The sequence below is a fragment of the Lemur catta genome, chromosome 19 (assembly GCF_020740605.2).
Source record: "Lemur catta isolate mLemCat1 chromosome 19, mLemCat1.pri, whole genome shotgun sequence".
NCBI classification, from domain to species: Eukaryota; Metazoa; Chordata; class Mammalia; order Primates; family Lemuridae; genus Lemur; species Lemur catta.
Window position 1 is genome coordinate 27,866,803 of NC_059146.1, and position 25,310 is coordinate 27,892,112.

General features: G+C 57.3%; 2 protein-coding genes across 3 annotated transcripts in view; both read right to left on the bottom strand.

Annotated features, from left to right (window-relative positions):
• Nucleotides 1–15,671, bottom strand: part of MEGF8 (multiple EGF like domains 8) — a 38,716-nt gene extending 23,045 nt beyond the window's left edge. The window contains exons 1-15 of one of the 2 annotated variants that reach the window (XM_045531571.1): nucleotides 14,742–15,671; nucleotides 9,656–9,819; nucleotides 9,185–9,391; nucleotides 8,211–8,391; nucleotides 8,041–8,129; nucleotides 7,090–7,505; nucleotides 6,520–6,665; nucleotides 6,271–6,393; nucleotides 4,231–4,385; nucleotides 3,865–3,984; nucleotides 3,345–3,489; nucleotides 3,104–3,267; nucleotides 1,307–1,507; nucleotides 680–880; nucleotides 17–253 (exon numbers count right to left, since the gene is read on the bottom strand). In XM_045531571.1, coding sequence (XP_045387527.1) covers nucleotides 17–253; nucleotides 680–880; nucleotides 1,307–1,507; nucleotides 3,104–3,267; nucleotides 3,345–3,489; nucleotides 3,865–3,984; nucleotides 4,231–4,385; nucleotides 6,271–6,393; nucleotides 6,520–6,665; nucleotides 7,090–7,505; nucleotides 8,041–8,129; nucleotides 8,211–8,391; nucleotides 9,185–9,391; nucleotides 9,656–9,819; nucleotides 14,742–14,928 — 2,736 coding nt within the window. In that variant the 5' untranslated portion in view covers nucleotides 14,929–15,671. Of the gene's footprint in view, nucleotides 1–16; nucleotides 254–679; nucleotides 881–1,306; nucleotides 1,508–3,103; nucleotides 3,289–3,344; nucleotides 3,490–3,864; nucleotides 3,985–4,230; nucleotides 4,386–6,270; nucleotides 6,394–6,519; nucleotides 6,666–7,089; nucleotides 7,506–8,040; nucleotides 8,130–8,210; nucleotides 8,392–9,184; nucleotides 9,392–9,655; nucleotides 9,820–14,741 lie in introns of both variants that reach the window. The other variant, XM_045531569.1, reaches the window with a different exon arrangement.
• Nucleotides 15,672–16,131: 460 nt separating this feature from the next.
• On the bottom strand, nucleotides 16,132–24,978 carry TMEM145 (transmembrane protein 145). The gene is made up of 15 exons (XM_045531572.1): nucleotides 24,845–24,978; nucleotides 24,001–24,075; nucleotides 23,807–23,884; nucleotides 23,637–23,723; nucleotides 23,445–23,546; nucleotides 23,273–23,357; nucleotides 23,091–23,162; nucleotides 22,901–22,969; nucleotides 22,532–22,612; nucleotides 22,349–22,427; nucleotides 22,127–22,220; nucleotides 21,274–21,446; nucleotides 19,947–20,067; nucleotides 17,421–17,627; nucleotides 16,132–16,917 (listed from the first exon to the last, which is right to left on the bottom strand). Exons 1-15 carry the CDS (start codon nucleotides 24,962–24,964, stop codon nucleotides 16,669–16,671), a joined length of 1,692 nt encoding a protein of 563 aa, XP_045387528.1. The 5' UTR covers nucleotides 24,965–24,978; the 3' UTR covers nucleotides 16,132–16,668.
• Between the last annotated feature and the right edge of the window lie 332 nt (nucleotides 24,979–25,310).

Genomic DNA, 25,310 nt, shown 5'->3' on the forward strand with positions numbered 1-25,310 from the left:
GGGGGCTCTCGGGCACCTGGGTGCAGGCGTGGCAGTCTCGATGCTCCTCGCAGAGTGGGCAAAGGGCAGGAACCAGCACCAGCAGAGATCCACCAGCCCCATCGTCCCCGCAGTGGGCCCCGCCCTGGCGCAGGTGGCAGGTGGCACTGGTCAGGCACCAGCCGCAGCCCTGGTCTGCCAAGCAGCCCAGGCAGGAGGAGTAGGAGGCACAGGCTGCCGAGCGGTAGGGCTCCAGGAAGAAGAAGGAGATCTCCTGCAGGAGGGTCATGTGAGGGGGGAGTCAAGGCTCGGGGTAGGGGTCAGAGTCTGGAGCTAGCCAGGGGTACGGTCTGGAGCCCAGGGCGAGAACTCGGGCATGCGGAAGCCAGGCTTTAGGGACTCGGCAGACAAAGAGGGTCAGGGTCTGAGGGATCGAGAGATCAAAGTATGGAGGGCAGAGGTCAGGGTCAGCAGGGTCAGGGAAGGAGATGTGGACAGGGCTCAAAATATGGGATCAGGTCAGGGTAGGGAGCCAGAGGGTTCAAGGTGAGGTTCAGAATTCAGAGACCAAGAGTCAAGGAGTCAGAAGTCAGAGGTCAGGATCCAGGGAGTTCAAGTTTGTGGCCTGGGGTTCAGAAAGCGCAGGGGATCTGAGGCTAGGGCCAGGGCTAGGGTCAGAGGCCGGATCTGGGCTACTCACGCTGCCGCCTGGCACACCAGTCCGATCCCAGAGCAGAGTGAGCTCGCTGTGCCCAGGGCCCGCCGAGCCGTTGAGCTGGCCCCGGATCTCTACCGCGTACTTGTGGCCCCGCCCAGGCATTGGGAAGAGGCGAGTAGACCCTGGACGCTGCAGCCGCCTTGTCTCCTTCTCCTGCTGAGCCACCCAGCGCCCCACCTCCTCCTGGGTAGGGGTGAGCGACACACAGGGGCCTCAGAACCCTTCACACTCCTTCTCAGACCCCTGAAGCCTCCAAGAGCCCCAAACCCACCTAGCACCCTCCTCCTGGGAAGCGGGGTGGGCCTCAGGGCTCCTTAGATCCCAAGAACTTCCAAGGCGCCCCAGCCCCGCCCTAGCAACCCAACTCCTCCTCGGGGGACTCTGACTCCTCAGGGAAGCCTGACTCAGACCTTCTTCACCTTCTTCAACATTCCCCCAAATTCTGTTCCCAAATGAGAACCCCAGAGCCCTCACTCCCCCACTAAGGCTACATCCCATGCCTCTGATTCCTCCCTAGAACCTTCAAATCACCACACGTGTCCCGCACCACACCCCCAGCCCCCATATGTGCCATAACCACCCCCCCACAAATGTCCCAAGCACCCTCACCATGTTCTCTGTGTCAGGGCCACGGGCCATCCGGGCCAGGACATGTAGGCGCTGGGCCCGGGCCCACACGGCCACGTCCTCAGCCCCCGACCCGCCTGGCCCTCCCGGCAGCAGTGGGTGGATGAAGCCACGGTAGACCAGGGACACGTCTGTCTCTGCACTGGGTGTAAGGGTGATGGTCGTACTGCGGACAATTGAGACCTGTGCCAGCCAGGGATGGGTCACATGTGTGAGTCCCTCTCTGGACTGTCCCTAGGTCTCCACACCTCCCCAGGCCACATCAGAGCCAGAAACGTCAACCCAACCTTCTTCCCCATTTTACCCAGTGAGAGACTGAAGCTGGGGGCGGGGTGGCTTGCCAAAGGCCACTCTGGGAGAAGAGGCAAGACTCAAATTGAGACAACACGGTCCCAGACAGAGCCCACCTTTACCCTTGGCCCCAGCCACTTCCATGTCACTTTAACACTCCAGGACCAGACCCTTTAGTATCTTCTTCCCCAAGTCCCCATCTTTCCACCTAAGCCCTTAGAAGCCCGGATCCACATGCAAATGACGGACACAGTGTAGGATTTATTTTGCTAGTGCGTGATTTTCTAATAGCAGAAGACTGGAACAACCCAAGTGTTCATCAGTGGGAGGCTATTCAAATAAACTACAGCACTACAGTGTTAGAATATAAATGGAATATTGCATAACTATAAAAAAAAGATTGGGGGTGTTTCCCAAGTTGTGTTATGGGAAGCTTGCCAGGATGTATGAAGAAAAAAAGGAAGTAGTGGTATAATATGGATAATATACTACTTTTTGTGTGCAAGAAAGAAAAATAATAAAACGTCACATTTACCACCGGGCATGGTGGCTCACGCCTGTAATCCTAGCACTCTGGGAGGCCAAGGCGGGAGGATCATTCGAGCTCAGGAGTTTGAGACCAGCCTGAGCAAGAGTGAGAACCCATCTCTACTAAAAATAGAAAGAAATTAGCTGGACAACTAAAAATATATATACAAAAAATTAGTCGGGCATGGTGGCGCATGCCTATAGTCCCAGCTACTTGGGAGACTGAGGCAGAAGGATTGCTTAAGCCCAGGAGTTTGAGGTTGCTGTGAGCTAGGCTGATGCCACGGCACTCTAGCCTGGGCAACAGAGCAAACAAACAAACAAAAAAGACAGGGTGTTCAAACAAAAACCTGTACACAAGTGTTCATAGCAGCACTATTCACAATAGCCAAAAGATGTAAACAATTCAAATTTCCATCAGCAGATGAACATATAAATAAAATGTGGTAGACCCATACGATGGAATATTATTTAACCATAAAAGAGTTCCTTTTTGAATGAAGTTACAACACGGATGAGTACTGAAGACATTATGCAAAGCGGGGAAGAAGTCAGACACAAAAGGCCACATATTATATGACCTTATTTACTTGATATGTCCAGAGTTCGCAAATCCAGAGACAGAAATCAGATGGGCGGTTGCCAGGGGGTAGGGGGAGAGGGGAGTGGAGAACGACTACTTAATGAGTCCAGGTTTCTTTTTAGGGTGATGAAAATGTTCTGTAGCTAGAGAGTGGTGATGGCTACACAATACTGTAAATATGCTGAATGTCACTAATGATAAATTTTATGTATGTTTTACCATAATACAAAATTTTTGTAAGTCCCATAGGAAAATCAGACCCTCAAATGGAAAATGTTTCGGGGTAAACGCAAGAGTCATAAAGGTCAATTTGGAAAAAAACTCTAGGGCCAGGGTCATCAACACTCCACCCTGGGCCCCATCTCCTGGCTCCCCACCTTGTCGGGCTGGGAGGTGTTGGGCGGCTGCTGGAAGGTGAGCAGGTGCAGGCCAGGCAGGAAGCTCTGGGTGACACAGGCCTCCAGCGACGTGACGAAGACAGGTACAGGGCCCCACCAGCCCACAGTGCCTGAGATCTGCTCCCCTCGGCAGCGGGCCTGCTCTGGGAGGACAAGGTGGGGGACTGGGGTTCAGTGTGGGTGCTCTGCTGCCCCTCCCCCACTGCCGCCGCACACTCACCAGGCTGAGGCAGGCAGCTCTCGTTGTGCACGCACCAGCCCAAGGCGCCAGGCCCCCGGGGAGGGCCTGTGGGGCTGCTGAAGGTCAGGCATGCCTGGCAGTCACCCAGGAGGCGGCCCAGGCCCAGACAGCTGGCGGCTGGACACTGCAAAGAGGGCAGACGACAGGGCTCCTTGTCCACAGGGGCTCAGGTATTGGGGAAGGACTGTGGACACTGGGCTCCCAGGTAGAAGGGGCCAGAAAAGTGGAGAACGGGGAATTGAAAGCAGCATTGGAATGTGGGAGGTCAAGAGGTTGGGGGATCCAGGGACAGGGTCACAAGCTCAAAAGCATTGGGCAGGTGGTGGGCGGGGAGGCAAAGGTTCAGGGGTCAGCAGTCGGGAGTCAGGAATGAGGATCTTAGGTGAGAAAACAAGTCTCCCAATTGGGGGGAAGTCCTCGTGCACTTGGTTTAGGCAGAGGGAGACACTGAGGGCAGGGCTCTATGCTAGGGGACAGAGGGTCCCAGGCAGTCACTCACAGCCCCAGAGGGAGTCCCAGGAGGGGGTGCAGCTTGGCAGGCTCCCTGACACCAGCTGCATTCGGGGTCCCGGGAGCAGACGCTGTGGTCTGTGTACATGGAGCAGTAGTCCAGGTGGTACTGCAGGGAGACGAGGGGACGAAGGACGAGGCTGCTCAGACCTGGGCCTGCCTCCTGAGTCGTCACTCACTTCAGTCATCCCAGGAGAGCCTGACTGCTCCTCCCCCACCCCAGGGATCCTCTGTCCCCCCAGGGACCTCCTTCCCTCCTCATGGTGTTAGGACCCCTTCCCGACTTTCTCCCTCACCTGTGGGAACCATGCTACCTCCTCCCCCAGACACCCTGTCCCTACCCCGCAGTGCTCACGTCAGGGGCAGGTGCCTGGAACACGAAGGGGGGCACCTTGTAGGCCATCAAGTCCCCACGGGGCCGGCCGCTGTACCCCCCAGCCACCAACAGGACGCTGCCACCAAGCACCGCCGCCACATGTGAGTACCGACCACTGGGAGGCGCTGCTCGGCCTAGGCGAATACAGACCCCCAAGAATATTAGACCCCCATCCCACCCCCACCTCCAGGGCTTCCCTGCCCAGGGGACAACACCGGATTCTCCGGAGCCTCCGCCCAGCCTTCTAGTTGCTGCTTTGACCCCTCCTGCCCAAGGAAACCCTCCCAGCCTGGCCCTGTACTAGCTATAATTCTCTCACCTCTCTGAGCTCCTATACCCTTGCCCAAATCATCTTCCAGAGCATGATCTTTGGAATCAAAAAGACTTGGGTTTAAATCCTGGGTCAACTACTGATTAGCTGTGTGGCCCTGGGCAGGAGACTGAACTCTACATCTTGGTCTCCTCCTCTATAAATGGAACCATTATCCTGCCCTTGGGGAGCTGGGAGGACTGTAGAAGAATCGCTGAGCCCTCAGCAGGCTGCCTAGGTCTCCCCACTTCTGTTTAGCACCAGCCTCTCTTCTGGTGACAGCCTCCGATTCTCCTCTGGAAAACCACCCTCTCCCACTCCCAGTCCCTGAGACTCAAGTCGAGCTGTTCCTGCCTCTGGGACAGGGCCTCTGAGCCCAGGCCTCTCAGTCTCAGCGATTAGTTGGGGGATGAGCACAGGACCCGATTCCTACAATTCTTGGGAAAAAGGCACTCTCTTCTCTCTGGGCATTTTAGGGCGGTAAGATATAATCCATCTACAAAAGGCAAACCTGCTAGATAGAAACTGAAGTAAACCCAGCTGAGAACTGGAGCGAGACGCGGTTGATGCCATCACATGAGCACCTGGATCAAGCCCAGCCTGACGCCAGTCCCCGTAGTTGTCACTCAAGTGAGCCAAGAAATTCTCCTTTTTGCTTAAGCCAGTTGGGTTGGGTTTCTGTCACTTACAGCCAAGAGTCCCGACTGACAGGTAACTTGTTAGTGAATGGTGACTTCCCCACCCTCTTACTGACCCGTATGCTCTGTAAGCACAGGGGCTGTGGCCCAGGGAATTGCAAACTGTGGAGGAGGAAAAGGCTCCAGAAACCTCACACTCTTTCCTGTCCAGTGAAGGGGCCTCAGGGAGGACAGGGGTAGGCAGAGGAGACCTGGAACAGGGGCCTCAAATGCCAGGCCAGGGCTTTATTCCTGATGGTCACAAAGGGCTCCTTTGGGGACCCTTCCTCCTTCCCACCCCTTAAGTGTTAATGTTCCTTCCTTATGCCTGTCCCCTGTCTTCTCTTCTTTTCAGGGAGCAGGAGTGAAGAGATGGCCTCCGGGAAGCCCACAGCCCCCTGAAATGATATGGCCAGCTTGTGGGGACAGCGTCTTCTGAGGAGAGGACCTGTGGCTTTCTTCCCACTCTCAAAGCAGTCTCTGATCTAATGAGTGTGAAAGGTGTCTCCACATCCCCTCTCTGGTGGGCTCTCTGGCCCTGCAGCCGGCCCCTCGCTGCTGTTAGGAAGATAACGTGTCAAGCCCTTTCACTGGGCATCGTTCTTTCGCCATCATCTCAATTTACTCTCACAATAGCCCAAAGGCATTTTATTACAATCCTCATTACACCGATGAGGAAACTGAGGCACAGAGAGATTAAGTGATGGTTTTTGTATAGATGGTTGTTTGCTGCCAACCAGCCTGGTTCTGCCACTTGCCCACTGTGACCTTGAAAAAGTCGCTGCCTCTTAGGCATTTCCCTGGGGCAGCTGGAAACCGGCAAAACCTCGATTGGAACCTAGATCTGATGTCCCTGTAACTGCCTCCCATCTCTATGGTAACACTGCCCCGTCCCGTCTCCAGCCCAGGCTTGCTGCCGGAGGCTGGTTCCAGCAGGATGTCCAGCTCACCCCAACAAGGACTGAGGTGGCTTCAGCCCAGATTCACTGTCAGGGGAGGTGGGACCCTCAGGGAAAGAGAGGAGCCACTCACCCTCAGGGGTTCCTGGCGGGGCAAGCTCGGCCCCCGACACCCACTGATGGCAGCCAAGGTGGTAGAAGAAGATGCCATCTTCGTAGCACTTTTCCTCCTGGTAATGGGTGTGCACGTTGCCCCCTGGGAAAGGAGGAAAGGGGCACAGCTGGCAAGCCTGGGGGAGGTGGGGACACCCATGCAGGGAGTCTCAGCTCAGGTTCGGCTCAGGCCCCTTGCAGGCAGGCGGGGAGATTGGGAGCGCCTTACCATAGACCACCATGTAGTTGCCCAGGACACTGGCCGTGTGGAAGGCTCGCTCCCTCGGGCCCTGAAGCCCATCCCGGCCCTTCAGCGTCGTCCACACCCGCCGATCCACATGGAAAAGCTCAGTGGAGTTCACCCGCACAGAGAACCTACAGGAGGAAGGACAGTGCAGGGGCTGGGGCAGGAAGGGTCTCTCTGTCTCCTCTGGGCTCTTAGAGCTGTGTGATCACCCAGGGTCGAGACTGGCCGTGACGGGGTCTATGTCCCCTCTGATCTAGAAGTTCCCTGTGGGTAGGACGCAGGACTCATCTCTGGGTTACCTGCACAATCAATGTAGCAAGGGCTGCCACCAGGCAGGGGTTTGTTGAATGCATAGATGGATGGGAGTGTGGGGGGAGGCAACTGACTAAAAGATTGAATAAAAGATCAGAGAATGTGTGAGTGGGTGAGTGAATGAATGGTAAGTAGATGAAGGAAGGAGTCCGTTAGTGGACAAAGACCTCTAAAGACTAAAGGCCCGTGGCGTTGGGCCAGGCCTGGTCCCGGGGAGCAGGGTTGTGGCAGGTAACTTACCGGGCAGTGGAGGGCCGGTGTCCACCATGGACCAGCAGGGCCCGGGAGGGGGCATGGAACACCATGGAGTGGCCAGTGGCGGCAGGAGGCCGCCCGCCTGCTGGAATCACCTGCTCCCAGTAACCCCCACTGGTGCTGTCCAGGTGGAAACGGAAGAGGCCGGACGAGAAGAGGTCATGCTGAGTGCGGCCACCAGACACATAGAGCCAGATGTCATCCACCAGGGCAGCTGCATGACCTGCCAGGCCGGGGGGCCCCGAGGAGCTGGAGGCAGGCGGTGCCAGGAGCTCCCAGTGGCCCCCGCCCAGTGGGCTGAAGGCCCACACGTCGTTGGTGAGCGAACCGTCGGCCAGCTCCCCACCCATCAGCACCAGGGAGCCGGCCCAGGCCACAGCCACGTGGGAGTGACGGGCAGCCTGTGAGGAAGAGACAAGGGGGTAAAGATGGAGAGGGACAGAGATGGGGACACAGGGAGAGCCTGAGCCAGGCACAGACAGAAATACGAAGGGTTGGAGAGAAAGAGACAGAGAGGGAAGGGAAGAGGCAGAGCAGGAGGACAGAGACACGCGAACAGAAACAAAGAAGGTAAGAAAGAGAAACGTGGTAAGGGAGGGGAGACAGTGAGACAGAGTCAGAAGCAGCAATGACAGAGAAAGGCAGACAGAGAGACAGTCACAGAGACACAGAGACCCAGAGTGTGGAAGACCAGAAGTCAGACAGACAAAAACAGAGAGATAACACACAGAAAGATACAGAAGGAGAGCTAAAGGAAGAGGAGGAAGACAAAGAAAGTCAGAGAGAGAAACGGCAAAAACAAGGAGAGGTAGGTTTCTATATCAAGCTGTGGGGGTGGGAGGAGTATGGGGGTGACAGGTGACAGTCTGGGGGGGCCATGGCTGGGTCTGACTGAGAGGACAGGTTCCACCAGCTGGGGTGGAGGAGGGGCCATACCGGGGCAGGACTCAGGTCCCAGCGCTCCCAGGTGTTGGTGGAGAAGTTGTACAGGACGAGGTCACCCAGGGCGCTGTTGAGGTCCTGGCCTGCGGAGGGGTGGACGGTCTCAAGCCCTAGCCATAGGCTGCCAGGCCCCCAGACCCCGGACCCGCAGCCCACCTGCTCACCTCCAAAAACAGCCAGCAGCCCTGGTGGGGACAGGAAGGCGCCAGCCGCCCCAATGCGGGCAGAGAAGGCAGGGTCTCCGGCACTCACGTTGTGCCACCAGCCAGCGCCCTGGTTCTCCCACAGGTGCAGGTCACAGGCACGTCCCAGGAAGCCAGGCTCACAGCGGCATGGTCCCAGGGGCTATGGGGAAGGGGACATAAAGGCAGGGACAGAGAGAGAGAGAGACAGAGACATGGGGGAGGAGACACAGTAAAACAGAGCCAGAGTGACACGGAAAAAGGGAGTAGGAAAGACAGATAGGATGGGAGAGAATGGAAGAGAGAGAGAAAGGGAGAGACACAGAGACAGGAAGAAAGATACAGGCAAACAGACAGCAAGAGAAAAACAGGGGACAGACACAGTGACACAACCAGAGGGAGGCAGAGAGGTGGAAAAAAAGAAGACAGACCAACAGAAAAAGGAAAGACTCAGAGAGAAATGAGAACAGACAGAAGACAGGTTGGAGAAGAGATGGTCGGTGAGGTCAAAGTTCAACCTGGGCCGAAAGAGCTCAGACTGGGGGAGGTCAAGGCAGGAAGGGCTCAAAGTGTGATCCAGCCCAAAGTCGATGGCACAGCTTAGGTGCAAGGCACTGGTGAAATGCAGGAAGTCATGGCAGGGGGCCCAATGCCACACAGAGTGGCTGGGTGGGAGAAGGGAGTTGGGCCTGGAAGAGGAAGGTGGGTGGGGTCCACAGGTGACAGCGGGTATAGATGAGGGTGGGGTGGGCCCAGGCAGGAGAGGGCCACAGGTGAAGGTGGGACGGGGCTGGAGTAGCCGGTGAGGGTGGGATCTGGAAGCGGAGGGGAGTAGCTGTCATGGGAGAGGGTGGGGGGGCGTTTCATGCAGGAGAAGGTCAGATCTAAGAGAGGGACACGGTGGGTGTGGTGACAGATCAGGGCCCCAGGGGGGACACAGGTGGGAACAGGCTCACCGAGGCGCAGGTGCCATGGCTGCCACAGTAGGCTGAGCACTCCTGCAGGCCGCAGTCCGGGCCCCCCCAGCCCGGCTCACAGGCGCACACACCCGGAGGCCGGCACTGCCCGTGGCTCTGGCAGCCGCCCGGGCACAGGGAGAAGCGGAAAGAGGCGTTAAAGCCCAGCAGGTTGTAGTTGGCGTCACTGAAGAGGTGCAGCAGCATCTGTGGCACAAGGTGGGCTGGACTCTGGGGACTGGACTGGGAGGGTGCCCCACTCCTGCCCCCACTCCACCCTGGGGTACCCAGAACTCACATCCTTTGTCTCTCTCCACCTTCCTTTGTCGCTGTGTTTGTCTCTCTGATGCCCTCTTGCTAGCTCCCTGTCCTTCCCCTTCTTTCTCCTTTCCCTCCGTGTACCTATCCCTCTCTCCCCCCTCCCCACCTAGACCCTCCGGCCACGGCCCCACATCCCCCATCTGCACCAACCTTGCCCGAGGAAGCCTCGATGGGCGGAGGCCGGGTGCTCCCACTCAGACTGGCAAGCAATGGCCCTTGGGGGGAGTCACCGTCATACACGAACAGGTAGTCGTACGTGCATTCTGTGTCCAGGAAAAGGAAGTCCAGCAGGATCCGGTGCTGGGGGCTCGGAGCTGGGAGGTGAGCACAGGGGGGGCCAGGTCCAAAAGCAGACCTTCCCCCCACCCGCAAACACCAGACCCTGCTTCCCAGTGATACTGGGGGCTCAAAGATGGGTCAGACCTGGGCCCTGCCTTGGAGGGGCTCCTGGTCTCATAGCCCAGGGAGGTCAGAGCTGTGACAGCCAGAGAGACAGGAGCCCAGAGAAGGAATTACAATATCAGCCCTAGAAAGGTCTCCTGAGATCAGGCTGAACCCCTGCTTCGGTTCAGATGGGAAGATAAAGTGCAGAGAGAGGAAAGCCATCCCATGGTTGCACAGAGCAGCCACCACGCTGCTCCTGAGGTCTCGTTCTTCCTGTCTATGCTTAAGCTTCAGACACGCCCGGGCCGGAGGGTCAGGGTGCAGCCCCTGGCAGAGAGGCTGCTCCCAGTGAGCAAAGGACCTCGTGAGAGCTGTTTTGGGGTGAACAGAGCCCTGAGGGAAGAGTCCTTCTTTTGCCCCTGAACAAAGGCCTCATCTTGGAGCCTCATAGTTCCCCTCTGTCCCCACCCAGAGCCTCATCTCTCTGTTTACTGTGGTGGCTATGGGCACAGACTCTGAAGCGAGACTGCCCGGGCTCAAATTTTGACCCTGCCACTGAATAGCTACGAACTGTGTGACCTTGGGCAAATAACCTACCCTCTGGATCTGCTTCCCCATCTGTAAAGTGGGGATATGATGCTACACTGGTGGATTCAAACTGCTAGGCTACTGCTCCTATCGAAAGGTGAGAGCTAATTCCCTGCCCCTTGTACCTAGAAAGAGCCGCAGTGACTTGCTTGACCAACAAAGAGCAGCAGGGAGGAGGAGGGAGGGTAAAAATAAAATAAAGAAATAAAGAACAGCAGGGGCCGAGCGTGGTGGCTCACACCTGTAATCCCAACACTTTGGGAGGCGGAGGCCAGGAGTTCGAGACCAGCCTGGGCAACACAGCTAGACCCTATCTCTACAAAAAATTTTTTAAACAAAGAAGAAAGCAAAACAGCAGCAGAAGTGACACTATGGGACTTCCAAGGCTAGGTCATAAGAATCCTCGCAACTTTCACCTGGGCCTCATAAAATGCTCCTTCTCAGAACACAGCTGTCATGCTATGAAAAGCCAAAGCCACATGAAGAGGCCACACATAGGCGTTCCAGCCAACAGTCCTGCTGAGGTGACAGCTGACAGCCAGCATCAGCTGCCAGCCCCGGAGGGACCTTCTTGGACACCCAGCCCAGGTGAACATTCAGATGATTGCAGCCCCAGATGACATCTGACTGTGACCATGTGAGAGGCGATAATGCACCTAAAGTGCTCACAACGGGGCCTAGCACATCGTAGTAAGTGCCACTAGCCCTAACGCTGTCGTTCTTGTTCTCTGCCAGGTCCTGGTTCCAGAAGGTTCTCTGTTTACCACCTCCCATACTACGAAACCACTGCAGGCAGCTGAGGGGGCTCCTCTGGACTCAGGAAAGTAGGAGACCTAGATCCCAGCTCTGCCCCTGACCTGCTGGAGGACCCGGGGCCAGCCTCATCCCCCATGACCCTCAGTACACTCATCTGGATCCTGGAGATACTCATCCGCACTCACAATGGCTGTGTGATCTTGGCCCAGTTCCATGGGCTCTCCCAACCTCAGTTTCCTTGACTGTAAAATGGGGATAATTCTCCCCACCAAGGCTGGTATGAACATTCAATGAGATGATGACTCTAACCTGCCAGCCCAGAGCCAGGGTGCTCGATAATGTGCCTGCCCAGCCCTCATCCTCACCCACCAGGACCACTGGACACCAGCCTCATGGTGTCCCCTTCTCCCTCGATCTGTGATATACTTTCCCTTCCCACCAGCTATCTTCCACTCCTCCTCCAGGAAGGCTTCCCTATTGCCTCTTGGCTGGGTTAGGGGCCCCTCTTTAGGGTTCTCATATCCCATTACAACCTTCACTCCTCCAAGCCGGGACCAACTAAGCCCAGGTCTGTCTCCCCTGCAGCCTGCAAGGCCCACAGGGCAGAGCCTGGACCTGGGCCTAATTCCCTCCCCAACATTGCCCAGGCCAAGGTCTGGTGCCAAACAAGGGCTCGGGAAATGCTGGATAGTGGAATGAAGAAATACACAAAAGAAAGGATACTGAGACTGCCAGCTCTCCCCAAGGCTGTGACCAGAGCCCCCGGGAATATCGCACATGAATCCCCACCCGTGGTCTGGGGAATGCCCAAGACCCATTCAGCCAGACCAGGCAACCGGACCTCCCAGAATCTTACCAGCCTCAACCAAACTATAAAGCTCTGTTCCTGGAATCACAACAAGTACATCTTTGTCAAGTGCTTGCTGGAGGTCGGCTCACCATCTGCCTTCCCAAGGTTCCTCCCTAAGTTCAAGGTCTCCTGTTTCCACTTAACCTCCACACCACTCCAGACAGAAATGTGATCCCAACCACCCCCCCAGCTCAAAAGCAGGACGCCTCTTATTCATGAGGATGTTATGAAGACTAGGACCAGATAAAGTGTGAATGTGGTAAAAAGTAAGTGCGTCGGTTGCTTATTTTTTAATAGATGAAGGAAGATGTTAGTTCTTGGAGGTGACAGGCATTGGGAAAGACAGGAGATCAAGGAAGGAGTCTGGAGGTTTCCGGGACTCCTCCCTCACCCCAATATCCAGCCAGTTGGTCCCCAAGGCTCACTGGTGAAATGCCACAAACATCTCTCTGCACTCTCCACAACTCTCCACCCCCTTCAGTCCCTGCCCCAGCTCAGAACTCAACCTCTCCTTTGAGAAGTTCACCAAGTCTCCAGTCTGCCCCCCACCCAGCCTGAGAGCAATGCCCTACTCCAGCTCAAAATCCTTCCGTGGCTCCCCATCAAGATAAAGGCTAAGATGCTCAGTGTGACATTCAAGGCCCTTCTTCCCCTGTTTCTGGCTCCCTCTTCGCCTCCCAGTCCACAGCGCAGTCAGACCAGACAAACCGAGACATGGATCCTCAGACACCCCAGCCTCCCACATGTCTTTACAGGGGCTGTTCCCTTTTCCCACATAGTAAACTCCTATGCATCCTTCAGAACCCTGCTTCAGTGGCTCCTCCTCTGTGACTCCCAGCAGGTCCTCTCCCTCTCCAGGCCCATCCATGAAATCTCAACTTCCCATCTCAGTGAGCACACTGGGGGCCGAATGTCTGTGTCCAGCCCCACCATTCCCAACTAGTCTGGGACTCTTCAAGGCCAGAGAATGATTTATACCCCTCCCCACTTCCCATTCTGTTCTCACACTTGCAGCCTAACAGGGATGGCCCCCAAGCTGGAGACAGGCACGCTTACTGCAGAAAACATGCCTCCACCCATACCCCACACAGCAGCCAGAGAGATCTTCTAAAACTGTGGTCCTCAACCCCGAGGCCGTGGACCAGCACTGGTCCGTGGCCTATTAGTTAGGGGCAGGGCTACAGAGCTCCGCTGCTCCCCACCCCCTGGCCATCTGTGGAAAAATTGTCTTCCATGAAACAAGTCCCTGGTGCCAAAAGTTGGGGACCGCTGTTCTAAAACATAACCTCCCCCTGCACAAAACCCTGCCATAGCTCCCCAGTGCCCCCAGATAAAAACCAAGCTCCACAGCTTGCTAAGGGAGGCCCTGCATGATGCAGGCCCTGTCACACCTCTGGCCTTTGCCCACGACCTCCCGTCTGGGGAACTCCTACCTCTCCTTAGAGGCCAGCTCCTATGTCCACTGCTCTGTGAGCTCCTCCTGGACTTCTCTAGCCATTGCCTTTGGATTTCTCTTCCACCTCCCTATTGCCCACAGGATACACCTCCTCTAGCTCCTCTCAACCCTGCAGCCTCTGGCTCACTGGTTGTCTTCTTGTATTCTACGTTTTAGCAAACCAGATCTCTAGTTCCTCAAAAGCATCAAGCTCCCCTGCTTCCCAGCCTTTGCAGGAGCTATTCTCTGTGCCTGGAATGCCCTTCTGCCTCCTCCTACACATGCCTCTGGTCTCAGGTATACCCCACGCCAAGTCAGATGTCTTCTCTGGGCTTCCCCACTCCCTGGGAGTGGGTATGTCTCCCCCACTGACTGGGAGCACATAAGGTAGGGCTGGGGTCTTTGCACAGACTGTTCCCTCCTTCTGGAATGCTCTTCCTCCCCCTTCTGACTGATTTCCATTGGTCCTTCCCAACTCGGCTCAGGCACCTCCTCCTCCAAGATGCCTCTGCTCTCCCCTGCCCCCAGGTCAGGCATTTCCTCTGTGGCTCTCCCAGGCCTGTGGGGTTTCTCCATCACAGACTACTCTGAGCTGTCACTGTTAATGTGTTTGTCTTCCCCATTGGAATCCCAGCCCTAAGTCACCAGGGATTGCTGGGGATGTCTTGGACTGTGTTATGTCCCATGTGGCACATGAATGCCTACCAAAAATGCTTCCATTGTAGTACCTTTAAACCAACAATAATAATGGTCCTAATACCATTTATTGAACATTTACTATGTGCCATGAATCAGGCATGTTAAATACCTAGTCTCATTTAATTTCAACAACCCTATGAGGTGAGTACTACTGTTATCCTCATTTGGGGATAAAGGAAGCTGAACCTCAGAGGAAGGAAGCCACTTGCCCAAAGTCACAAAGCTAGAAAGAAGTATTCAAAGCCAGGTGATTGGACTCAGAGTTTGAGTTTTTAACAATTACTTAGAAGACTCCTCACTGATGTTCCTGGCTTGTAACTGTCCATCTGGGTCTGGGTGCATCTCCCCCACCAGACTTTGAGGACTTCCAGGGCAGGGCCCAAGTTGGCTGAATCCCTGGGGTCCAGCATTTTAGAGCAAAAGGCCTCGACCAGAACCAGGCTCTGAGAAAGTGGTAAATGGCTGAATGCACAAATGAATGAACTAGCAGCGAATTAGTGAGTGACCCACGCGGCCCCACTCACCCTCGATGAGCCACTCGCAGTTGCCATTGACGCTGTAGTTGCCGGCACCATCGGTCACGAAGCCTGGCGCCTCCCGCAGCACCTGCCGCTGTCCCTTGCAGTCCCCTGCCCGGGCCCCGGGGGACAACGAGCCCAATATGGCCAAGGCCAGGGCCAGTGCCCTGGCCAGAGCCTCGACCAGGGCCATCGCCGCCTCTCACACAGCTCCCCTTAGAGACAGGCCTGGCCGTAAAGACCTGGAGAGGACCCTCTCTACCCGGCTTAAGGCCCTGCAAATGCGACCTCTACAGGCACTGCATGACCGTGTAGACCGGGGAGGTCCGGGAGACGCAGTCCCTGCGAAGGGAACCGCCGCTGTTGACGGGCTCTGGAAGCCGAGGAGCGGGCCCTATAGACCGATGGAAGGCCCTGTATATGAAGTCATTCTGGATGGGGCCAACCCCTAGGGACCGTGGGGGTCCCCTATAGACACAGGCCCCCATAGAGAGGCCGACCCCATAAAGTGTCCAGCAGTTACAGACTCGGGCCGCTGCAGGCCAAAACGGACCTTATAGATGGATGGGTCCCCAGGGGTCGAAGGGCTCTACGGCCTGGCAGGGGCCTCCGTAGAGGGTGCAGGCCGGGACAGGCCAGGCTCGGATGGTTGGGGAGAGACTCCTCCAGCCGGGGGCGGGGCGCGAGCGGGTGCCGGAGGCGGAGCCAGGCTTCAGGGGCTCGGGCCGGGACCCCATAGACGCGCTCCTTTAGCTCACCCAGCCGCGCCTCCCTCCAGAGCCAGATTAGGCCAAACCAGAGAGACGAGGGGGCGCTTGGGCCAGAGCGGCCCCGAGAAGACCCGCTGGGAGGGCGAGGGGGCGGGACCCGAGCGGCCGCTGTGGGAGGGCGGGCGAAGAGGAGGAGGCGAGAAGTTGCAGAGCGGCGGTCAGAGCGGCCCTGGGAGGACTGCGGAGCGCCCAACCCCACCCCTCTGCAAAGAAAGACTTCCGGAAATTTCTCCGCCCACTTGTTCCCAGCCGCATGCGCAGCAGCGGCCTCCCAGGCTAGCGAAGAGAGAGACTCACACATGCGCAGTGTTAAGATCGTAACCCAAACTCGGGGTGCCGGTAGCTAAGCGAAACCTGTGCCACTGGAGGGCGCCTCTACCTCTAACTGCAGAAGGGAAGATAAAAATAAAGGAGCGGTGCACTAAGAGGCCCGGCCCTGCTAGATTGGTTTCTTCAACGCTCCCAGATTCTGGGTCAACAAACGGGTCAAGTTATGCAGGCCCCTGCCTCCCGACCCAAAATGCCATTTCACAGATGAGCACATTGAAGTCCCGAGCCGGAAACGGTCCTGGCTCAGCCCCGCTGCTGAACACCTTCAAGATTTAAAAGAAGTCATGTTGTAGATAAAAACTCAACGAATCCTCTTTATTTTGGCAAGAAGGGGGAAAAAAGTCTTTCTGCTAGGGACCTGAGGGAAGGCCCCTGGAATGGAGATAGGGGCGGACAGAGCACGGGTCCGAGGTTACAGATCCGAGGGAGGGTTTCAGGATCACAATATCCATCCCGGGAGCAGTGGCTCGGCGTCGCGGAGTCCTGGAGAGTCACAGGCAGGGTCCCGGCAGTCATCACGGGTGTTCCGGAGTCCGGCGGGCTCAGAGGTCTCGGAGGGGGCCAGGGGGCCGGAGGTCACGGAACAGCGGGAGCCCAGAATCCGGCGCCGCTCGGGGCAGGGGCTGAGGGAGGGGACGGGGAGAGCGGCTCCCGCGGGACCGTTTGGCACAAGAGGGGAAGGGGGCGGGACGCAGCGCACCCAACTTGGGCGCGCGGGGTGGGGAGGGTCGGGAAGGCCCGGGATGACCGAGCCCTGGGGCCGGGATAAAGCAGGGGTCCAGAGCCCGGCCGGGCCGGCGCGCGGCTCATGGGGCTGGGGCGGGCAAGGGTGCTCAGACCGGGGGTGCGGTGCCCCCGGCCGTGTGCATGCTGAAGTATTCGGTGAAGCCGGTGTGCGGCACCGCCGTCTGGGGCACGAGCGGCCGGTAGGGCGGCGTCTGGCCATCCCAGCCCGGGTCGGCCGCCTTGGGGAACCGAGCGGGAGGGGGCGGGGAGGCTGCGCCCGGCTCGGCCATGGTCACCACTTGGCCCCTCGGGGCCACCGCCGCCGCCACCGCCGTCTCCTCCACCTGCTTCCCGGCCTGGGAGGGGGGTCAGGGTCAGAGGCCGTCCGGGACCCTCGGGGGGCAGATGCGGCCCCGAAGGCCCGTCCCCCTCCCCCCGGAGGACCCCTCTACCCCAGGTATGGACGCACGTGTCAGTCAGGGAAGGAGTGGGTGGCGGGGCGCCTGGGCAGCGGGGCCAGGTACTCAAGGGGCGGCGTTGGGGTGCGCCGGGCGAACTCCGGCGGCGGCCGGGGAGCTGGGGGAGAGCCGCGGAAGGCGGGCGGCGGGGGCACGGCGCGTGGCGTCTGTGGGGGCGTGCGCAACAGCGCCAGGACCCAGTCCGGCAGGGTGGGCGCGGGCGCTGGGGGACAGTCGCGACGGGGCGTTGGGGCGCGGGGCGTGCGAAAGGCGGGGGGAGGGCTCAGGCACCCGGGAGCGGGAGCGGGAGCGGGGGGCGGCGGCGGCGGGGCCGGGAGCGGGGTCAGGTACTCCAAGGGCGGCGCCAGCAGCTCCTCGGGCGCTGGGGCCGCGGGGCTTACGGAGGAGGCGGGCGGGGGTATGGAGAAGAGCTCCGTGAAGTTGGGCACCGAGTCGCTGATGAACGTCACGTTCCCATAGACGTGCTGCGGGAAGGCCTTGTCCGACGATTGGCTCCCTCCTGGTCCAGGGGCCCCCGCTGATGCGATCTGAGATGTGCGCACGTGGTACGGGAAGTTCTTGTTGGCAGCCGATGGGCGAGTCATGATCTGAAGCGAGGGGCCAGGGGCAGGTTGGAGAAGCACTGTCCAGGCCCCAGGCTGTCTCCATAAATTTGGGGTCCTAAGGATTCCCCTTCAGTTGGCATCCCCCACACTTCCCTGAAACCATTCAGACTGGATTAGGCACCTTCTCTGAGCTCTCACAATGCACTGAGCCCTGACCTCTTCCCTTCAGCGCAACTCTTACTGCTCTGCCTATGCTTCCTCCAGCAGAGCCCCTATCACTGAGCTATCACTCATTGGTTAAGATCAGCATCCTGCACTGTCCAGTATGATAGCCACTGGCCACATATGGCTTAAATTTAATCAAAATTAAACCAGAATTTTAGCTTCTTAGTCACACTATCCACATCCAAGTGCTCAACAGCCACATGTGGTTGGTAGCCACCATATTGGACAATGCAGATTATGGGATATTTTCAAAAACACAAAAAATTCAATTGGACAGCAGCTAATAGAATCTAGAATGTTAGCTCAATGAGGGTAGGAACCTGACTCTTTTGATCCATGCTGAATCCCCAGTACCTTCTAGAACAGTGCCTGGGACATATAAGCCCTCAATAAATATTGGTTGAGGCCAGGCACAGCGGCTCACGCCTGTAATCCTAACACTGAGAGGCCCAGGTGGGAGGATTGCTTTAGGCCAGGAGTTGGAGATCAGCCTGAGCAAGAGTGAGACTCCATCTCTACAAAAAACAGAAAACTTAGTCGGGCGTGGTGGCATGTAGTCCCAGCTACTCAGAAGGCTGAGGCTGGAGGATCGCTGGAGCCCAGGAGTTTGAGGTTGTAATGAGCTATGATGATGCCACTGCACTCTAGCCCAGGCGCCAGAGTAAGACTGTCTCAAATATATATATATATATATTAGTTGAAGGTAGGAATGTCTGGTACCCGTTAGTCTGGTAGGCCATAATGTCGGGGACTGGCTGTGACTCCACTGCCACACTCCAAAAGCCCAGCACAGCCCCTCTAAGATTGTGCTGAATGAAATGAACAAGGAGCTGAAACCAATGAGCAGTGGAAGACCAGAGGTGGAGCTGTGCTGAGCTAATGCCAGCATTCTTAGGAAGGAAGCTGGTTGAGTTATAGCAGAAAGGACACTGCATTTGGCGTTCTGAGCCTGCGTCCCAACTCTGGGCTCCAGAGCTCACTGAGTGTGGCATCTGGGGCATGTTCGTTAAACTCCTGAGCCTCACTGGGGAAAAGGAATTGCAGCGGCCACTCAGAAAGATGAGAGGGTAGAAATGGAAAACCACTGATGCAGAGCCTGGCACAGGGTGGGTTCTCAGCGTTTCTCGTTTTTCTGTCCCTTTCTGACTTCTTGCAGAGCTTTAAGATGGACTGGCCGGGGAAGGTGAGGGGATCTGTATCCAATTCAGACTCTGAGGTGGCAGATGGGGGGCCTGGCCCTCCCTCCACAGCCAAGTACACTGTATACATGGGGTACATCGTGGATCCCTAGAGTCAGGAGCTGGGGTCCTCAGTGATGCCTGTAGCTCTTTCTGGCTCCCTCTTCTGGTCTGCTGGAGGAGGACCTGCCACCAAAGGCCATGGAGCCCTGACAGGTCACCTCCTCTCTCTGGGCCTTATCGTCCTCTCTCTGTTTAATGGGTACAATGACCATTATCCATCCTTTTCTGGAGCTGCTGACAATTAAACAAGAGGGCAGGAGTAAATGCAGATGGACGTTCCTAGCATGAAAGAGGCTGGGTCAAGATAGGTGCCCAATGAACAGCTGACAAATAAATTAATGAATGAATATGAGAACTGTCACCAAGAAGGTCACATCAGATGTGGACCAGGGCAAAGAATAGATTTTATGCCAGTACCCTCCTGATGCCTAGGTCTGGACAACACTGTTCAGAACCAGGCCCCTGGGAGCCCCAGCCTGTCGCATCCCAGCTGCTTCCTCCTGAACAATGGCCTATGATGGGAGGATGTGGGGGAGAAGGGTGGAGCAGAGACCAAGGGACTTGGGGAAGGCAGTGGGGACACAGAAAGGAAATGTGAGAGTCTGAGGACACAGGGGCAGGAATGGAAATGGGGAGGGAGGGCAAAGAAAGTGGGTAGCACTAGAGGAAGAGGCCAGGACACAGGGTAGGAGCAAGGACTAGAAGAGTGTGGATTCTGGGGGACACAGTAGAGTAGCCTGCAGGAACCCAGCAGGCTCTGGGTAAGTGTCTGTTGTGTGACTAAAGGGGAAATGGATCAAGAGGTCAGAATGTCCAGCAGATGGTGGGGGTGCGGGGGGAGCCTCATGCATCCTCTCCTCTGGCTTTCCCGTGCTCTCTGGATGCCCGTCCTTACCAGGAACACACCGTGGGCGTACAGGTGGATCCCCAGCTGGATGCCATTGACAATCTTCTCCCGGGCCCACTTAGGGATCCCGAAATTGGCAATTAGAGCCATGACTGGAACTGCAAAGAACCTGAAAGGGAGGCATTGGGTTGGTAAAGACACTGCCCCTGCCCTCCACCCCATCCCGTGGCCCCACCTCCCCTGCCATGCACACACACAGGGCCCAGGCAGGTCCCAAACTAGAGGGAAGCCAGCGTGACCCTCAGAAGCTGAAGGTTGAAAGGGGACAGGCATCCCACTGGCCTGGAATATTCTGGGGGAGCGAGGGCTAGGTTGAATTTAACTTGGTTCCACCCCACCCTAGATCCTGTCATCTGAAAGGAAATCAATAGATGTTTGATGAATGAATTAACAAATGTAATAGTTAAGGACTTATTGCATGCCAGGCCTGTTTCTAAGCGCTGAACACATATAAACTCATTTAACTCTCATAGTGACTCTATGAGGCAGGTACAATTTCCACCCCCATTAACAGGTGAGGAAACTGAGGCAGAGAGAAGTTAATGGACTTGTCTGAGGTCACACAGTTGATAAGGTTTAGAGCTGGGGTCTGAACCCAGGCAGTCTGGCTCAGAAGCCGACTACCTTACTGCTATTATTGTAATAATTACAACATTTTTTTAAAAATGTGTTCTCTACTCACTTTTCTTTTTTTTTTTTTTTTTGAGATAGAGTCTTGCTCTGTTACCCTGGGTAGAGTGCAGTGGCGTCATCATAGCTCACTGAAACCTCCAACTCCTGGGCTCAAGCCATCCTCCTGCCTCAGCCTCCTGAGTAGCTGGGACTATAGGCGCATGCCACCACACGAAGCTAAGTTTCCTATTTTTAGTAGAGATGGGGTCTTGCTCTTGCTCAGGCTGGTCTCAAACCCTTGAGCTCAAGTGATCCTCCCGCCTCAGCCTCCTAGAGTGCTAGGATTACAGGCGTGAGCCACAAGCCCAGCAATTACAACATTTTTTATTGAACATTTACTATGTGCCAGACACTAAGCCCTTATATATTACCCTATACATGCTCTCCTTTGCAGGAGATACTGCTGACAACCTTGTTTTATAGGTAAGCAACCTGATGCACTCCTTGTGAAAGTCATTTTTTTACTTTCACCTTTTTTTTTTACTTCGAGAAAGGTCACAAAGTGAATAAGTGGCAGGTTCTGGGTGACAGGTGCCTGAGTTGAAAGCCCATCTTCCTCACTGAGGAACGTCTGAAATAAGGGACAGCCACTTCTGGGGAGACCCAGGAAGCAGGGACAGGTTGGGGGCCCACGACATCTCACCAGAGGGTGTAGGCAGCAAAGAAGGGCACATAAAAGGGCTGCTTCTCAGGGAAGTGGCGCAGCGAGACGAGGACGGCGTAGCAAAACCACACGTAGGCCGCCACCTGCAGCCCGATGAGCCCGTAGCCGGCTGGTGACTCGTATGTGTACAGTACCTGGCCCGGGTCAAAGAACTGGACCCGCAGGAGAGGGTTCATCATAGCCTCGCTTCCTGCCCTCCGTCAGGGTCCCCGGACCCCACCCCTGGGCACCCAGGGAACAGAAGTACTCAGAACAGAAGCAGCAGGAGAGCCAGGGATGGAGACAGAGCACATCAAGGTAGAGAGAGGGTGAAGAGATAGGAAGAGAGTACAACACTACCTGTGCCCAACATGGGGCCAAACACCTCCCAAGTGTGATCTTATTATTGACCCATTTCACAGAAGAGGAAACTGAGACTACGAGGGAAGCCCTTTGGCCAAAGCCAATCAAGTGATAAAGCCATAGAGGAGCCCCCTGGGGTAGGTAAGATCCTCCTAATTTCCCAGAGAGGAAACAGGCCCAGAGAGCAGGGTCATCACCCAAGGTCAGCCAGCTAGGAAGTGGCAGAGCCGCGTGGAATCCAGGTCTGCCTGACTCCTGAACTCTCAGCCACGACACTGAGCATGAAGGTGACAGACAGCGAGAGACGGAGGGAGGAGGAAGAAAGCCACTTGGAGGTGGTGAAGAGAGGAGGAATCAGTCAGACAGATGGGAAGGCAGAAGTTTGCAGAGTGGGGGAGCTAGCAGGCAGGGGTTCTGTAGGGAAGGGCTAGCGGACGAGGCGGCGGGAAGGGCGCGAGGGGGCGGGGCCTGGGCAGGGGCCGGGACTCACTTCGGCCTCGTAAATGAGCAGCACCACGTGGGTCAGCGTGTACAGGGTCATGTAGACAGACAGCTTCACAGAGCCCGAGTGGCTGATGCGGCCCCTGGCGGCCGGCCATAAGGGGAGATAGGAGGGGTGAGGGACGTCAGGGATAAGGGCGAGGCCACGCCCCCCGCCCCCCACCCCCGCTCCCCAGCCCAGCCACCCCAGGAGCGCTCCCTGCCCGGGCACCGTGTCACCGTGAATCCCTTTCCCAGAAGGATGAGCATCAGCAGGAAGATGAGGAAGCTGGAGGAGAAGAGCAGCTTGGCTGGGAGAAGGGAGGAGAGGGAGGCTCAGAGCCTGCCCAGAGAGGACCCCTTCCCGCCAACCTGCGCCGAGGGCTCCCCCTCCTGGGCCCCACTTCATTCTCACCCAAGATCTTCACACTCTCGTTGCCAATGCCATCGGTGGCATACTGGCCCCAATAGATGCAGAAAAACAGGAGGCTCAGGACTGGGGGAAGGATGAGCAGAGAGAGAAGAGGACAGAAACCAGCTTTGGGGCATCACTGTCCTCTAGTGCTATGATCCGAATGATCTGAACCTCACCTCCCCTATCAGGACTCTAGACCATCAACTCCTACTAGACTCTGGCCCCCAGCCCCTCCTCCCTCAGACCCAGGGGTCCAGGCCCCATCCCCTCCTGGCCCAGGATCCAGGGGTCCAGGCCCCCAAGCATTCCTCTCTTCGGCCCCAAGTCCCTCCTCCCACAGAATGCAAAAGTTGGGACACTAAACCTCACCCTCCACTCCTGCTGCAGCCATGAACATTTTATAAGTTGTGTGGAGCAACTGACGACCTTTCAGCAAATCTAGGAAGCAGGGTGGGGAAAGGCTGTTCACAGACACAAAGGGACAGTAGCTCATCTCCCCCAACCCTGCTCCCCTGCTCCCCCCATAGCTCCTCCCCAACGCTCCATGTGCTGGACTCACATCCAAAGTAACAGGAGAGGAAGAAGATGAGGATGAAGATGAGGAGGAAGGTCACATCTGTCTCCAGGATCCCTGTGGATTTGGTAGGAGGAGGAAGGGTCACTCAGGTGGGTGTCCCCTCAGTAGGCAGCCAGCTCTGGTATCCCACAGAGATGCAGGCTTCTAGGCCCTCACGTGCTCACCAAACTCATCGGCTGAGAAGTGTCGTGTCCAAAAGGACTTGCCGTTGGTGAGGACCATCTCGTACTCCAGCTGCAATCCATCTCCCTGTGGGGAGTGTGGAGGCCTAAGCGGGGGCCTGGGCAGGTGAGGGGTTGGCAGCTAGGCAAAGAGGAGAAGGCCCAGGTGGCTTACCCCGCACTTGCTGAGGGCAATGTACCACCACCTTTCACGTACTGAGCGGAAGCTGCGGCCACTGGAGCAGCTCAGGTAGTGGGTTCCCTCCTCTGACACCACCTGGGGACAAGCAAGAAGACTGCAGTCTGTCCTCCATGCCCCCAAGCCCTCAACCTTCTGCACCTGCCCACACCCAGGCTGTGCCCGAACCTGACAGCCTGACCAGGCATACTGGGTGGTGAGGTTGATGACCTGGTTGTTCTCCGGCCTGATCACTGACTCCTTGGCCAGGCAGTCCTGGGGAAGGCAGGGACAAGGTCACTACTTGGCCAGCCCCAACCTTCTCCTCCCTCCCCCCACACCCTCTTCACAGCCCTCACCTTGTCCCCTGCCTTATACACAGCTGGCCACTGGGATGGGTCGTCGAAATAGAGAAGGATGTTCTGACAGCACTTGGCCTGAAGATCCAGAGGTTTGGGGGGTTTGGAGGAGCACCAGGAGCTGGGGTAGCCTGTGCCTTTGGAGGCCAAGGGAGTATCCGGCCTGGGCATGGCGGGTATTGGGGGACACTCACCTCAGGGTAGCGGAAACGGAAGTCCAGTCGGCCATAATCCGAGAGGAAACAAAATCTTGTCAGGAACACCCAGTCCTGGAAAAGGGGCCCAGTCAGACCCTCTGCCGGGTCCTTCGAGAACTCTCCTCAACTCCACAGATCCCCAACTTTTCTTCCCCTACTCTCAGGTACCTGGTTTCCCAAGTACCATCAGGAGACCAAGTCACCTCCAGAATTCTTCCCTGATCCCTTCACTGTGGGTCCAGGATTCCTGCCACCCTGATTTTCTCCCTCAGTTGGCCCCCAAGTTTGCTCCCCTGCTCTCAAACTCTCCTCCCATTTCCCAGGCCCCTGAGCAAGACCTTGGAGGGCCAGATGCCCATCCTGGCCACCTTGTGGCCCACACCATCCCACCCCATTCCCCCAATATCCCCTCACACACACTCCCCGCCCCCACAAAGCTCCCAGAGACCATCCCCGTGCTGAGGAATCTTCCAAACGGCCCCCTCCTGGTCCTGAGCGGGAGCGTGGTGAGCTCGGGCCTCTCTGCAGAGTGAAAAGTGCTGTCCGTTCAGCACCACCTCCGCGGCACCCCCCCCCCAAACTCTGACTCTCCCAACCCATTCCCCCCCCGCCTAGCTGTGACCTCAGCGTCCCTCCTACAAACCCCAAGTCTGGCCTTGACCCCACGGCCTCCCTCAGCCTTGACCCTGGCCCAGCCCCCCATCGTCCCGGGCCCCATCCCCCCTCGGCTCCCTGGGTCCGCCGAGAGGGACGGCAGGGGGCGGGGCGGCACCGTCACCCTCCCCTCCCCAGCGTCCCCCCCGGGCCGGGCGGGCAGCTAGGGAGGACTCGGCATGCTCACCTCCTTGGAGCTGAGGTTGCCCCGCACGTACTTGGCCCGGGCGCGGGGGGGCAGTGGCAGCAGCAGGAGCAGCAACGGCGGGAGCAGGCGGCGCAGCGCGGGCGCGTGCGGGGGCTCCATTCCGCCCGCCTCGGCCCGGGCTCCGCTCCGGCTCCCGCTCCGGCCCCGCGACGGAGGCGAGAGCGCGCGGGCCGGCCAGTGCGCGCCCCCGATTAAAGGGGCCGCCGGGCGCCGCGCTCCCCGCCCCCTCCTCCAGGATGGCCCACCTTGGCTCCCACCCTCTACAAATGGGAGGAGATGTTCATCCTCTGTCACCCCGCCCCAGTCCTCCCCTCTGGGAGTTTCGCGAATACCTCCGGTTCCCGTGTCCTAAACTGAACTCCCATTCCCCAAAGCCATGCCTCCTCCAAACCGCCTTCTCCGTACTGCCCACCACCCCTAGACTGGTGCACTGTCCTGGCCTCCG

What these genes read in the sequence shown, in the direction of transcription:
- TMEM145 (XM_045531572.1), bottom strand. Translation starts at nt 24,964, where the DNA reads ATGGAGCCCCCGCACGCGCCCGCGCTGCGCCGCCTGCTCCCGCCGTTG. An exon ending in ATGCCTGGTCAGGCTGTCAG is followed by an intron (nt 23,547 to 23,636) that starts GTTCGGGCACAG and finishes GCTTGTCCCCAG; the next exon opens with GTGGTGTCAGAGGAGGGAAC. An exon ending in AAGGGATTCACGGTGACACG is followed by an intron (nt 22,221 to 22,348) that starts GTGCCCGGGCAG and finishes GCCGGCCGCCAG; the next exon opens with GGGCCGCATCAGCCACTCGG.